The sequence below is a fragment of the Penaeus monodon genome, chromosome 19, assembly GCF_015228065.2.
Source record: "Penaeus monodon isolate SGIC_2016 chromosome 19, NSTDA_Pmon_1, whole genome shotgun sequence".
NCBI lineage: Eukaryota > Metazoa > Arthropoda > Malacostraca > Decapoda > Penaeidae > Penaeus > Penaeus monodon.
In genome coordinates this window covers 5,871,178-5,871,558 of record NC_051404.1, presented here as the reverse complement: position 1 = coordinate 5,871,558, position 381 = coordinate 5,871,178, and the positions used below count along the sequence as shown (strand labels likewise).

The window sequence follows — 381 nt, the reverse complement described above, 5'->3', positions numbered from 1 at the left end:
TAAATTGTAAAAAAATAATAATACTAAGCAGAAATATCAAGAAAAATTAATACACAACAATATATACACATATACATCCCTTACCTCTTTTTTCAGTCATCCACTGACCCGAGGTCCAAAACTTGCTTGGGTCACGTGAGGTTAGATGCTGGTAGGCCTTCTTCATGTGATGAGAGCCAGTAGTCTAAATTAAGAAGAAAAAATTTACCATATTAAGTTGTATCCTGATTTCTTATTGTACTTACAATCAATTTACAATAAGTGTAAAATAATCTATTTTGGAGCACTAGAGTAGAATCACACATAGATTTTCATATCTATTGCTGCTATAATAAAAATGGAAAACAAAAAGGTTGACACTGAGTTACATTTCTACGGCTG

The 381-nt window shown here is 31.5% G+C and overlaps 1 protein-coding gene across 2 annotated transcripts in view; it reads right to left on the bottom strand.

Annotated features, from left to right (window-relative positions):
- LOC119585023 (acyl-CoA dehydrogenase family member 11-like) overlaps nucleotides 1-381 on the bottom strand; it is a 9,396-nt gene that overhangs the window by 6,110 nt on the left and 2,905 nt on the right. For both annotated transcript variants that reach the window (XM_037933640.1, XM_037933641.1), the window contains exon 6: nucleotides 85-184. In XM_037933640.1, coding sequence (XP_037789568.1) covers nucleotides 85-184 — 100 coding nt within the window. The remainder of the gene's footprint in view (nucleotides 1-84; nucleotides 185-381) is intronic.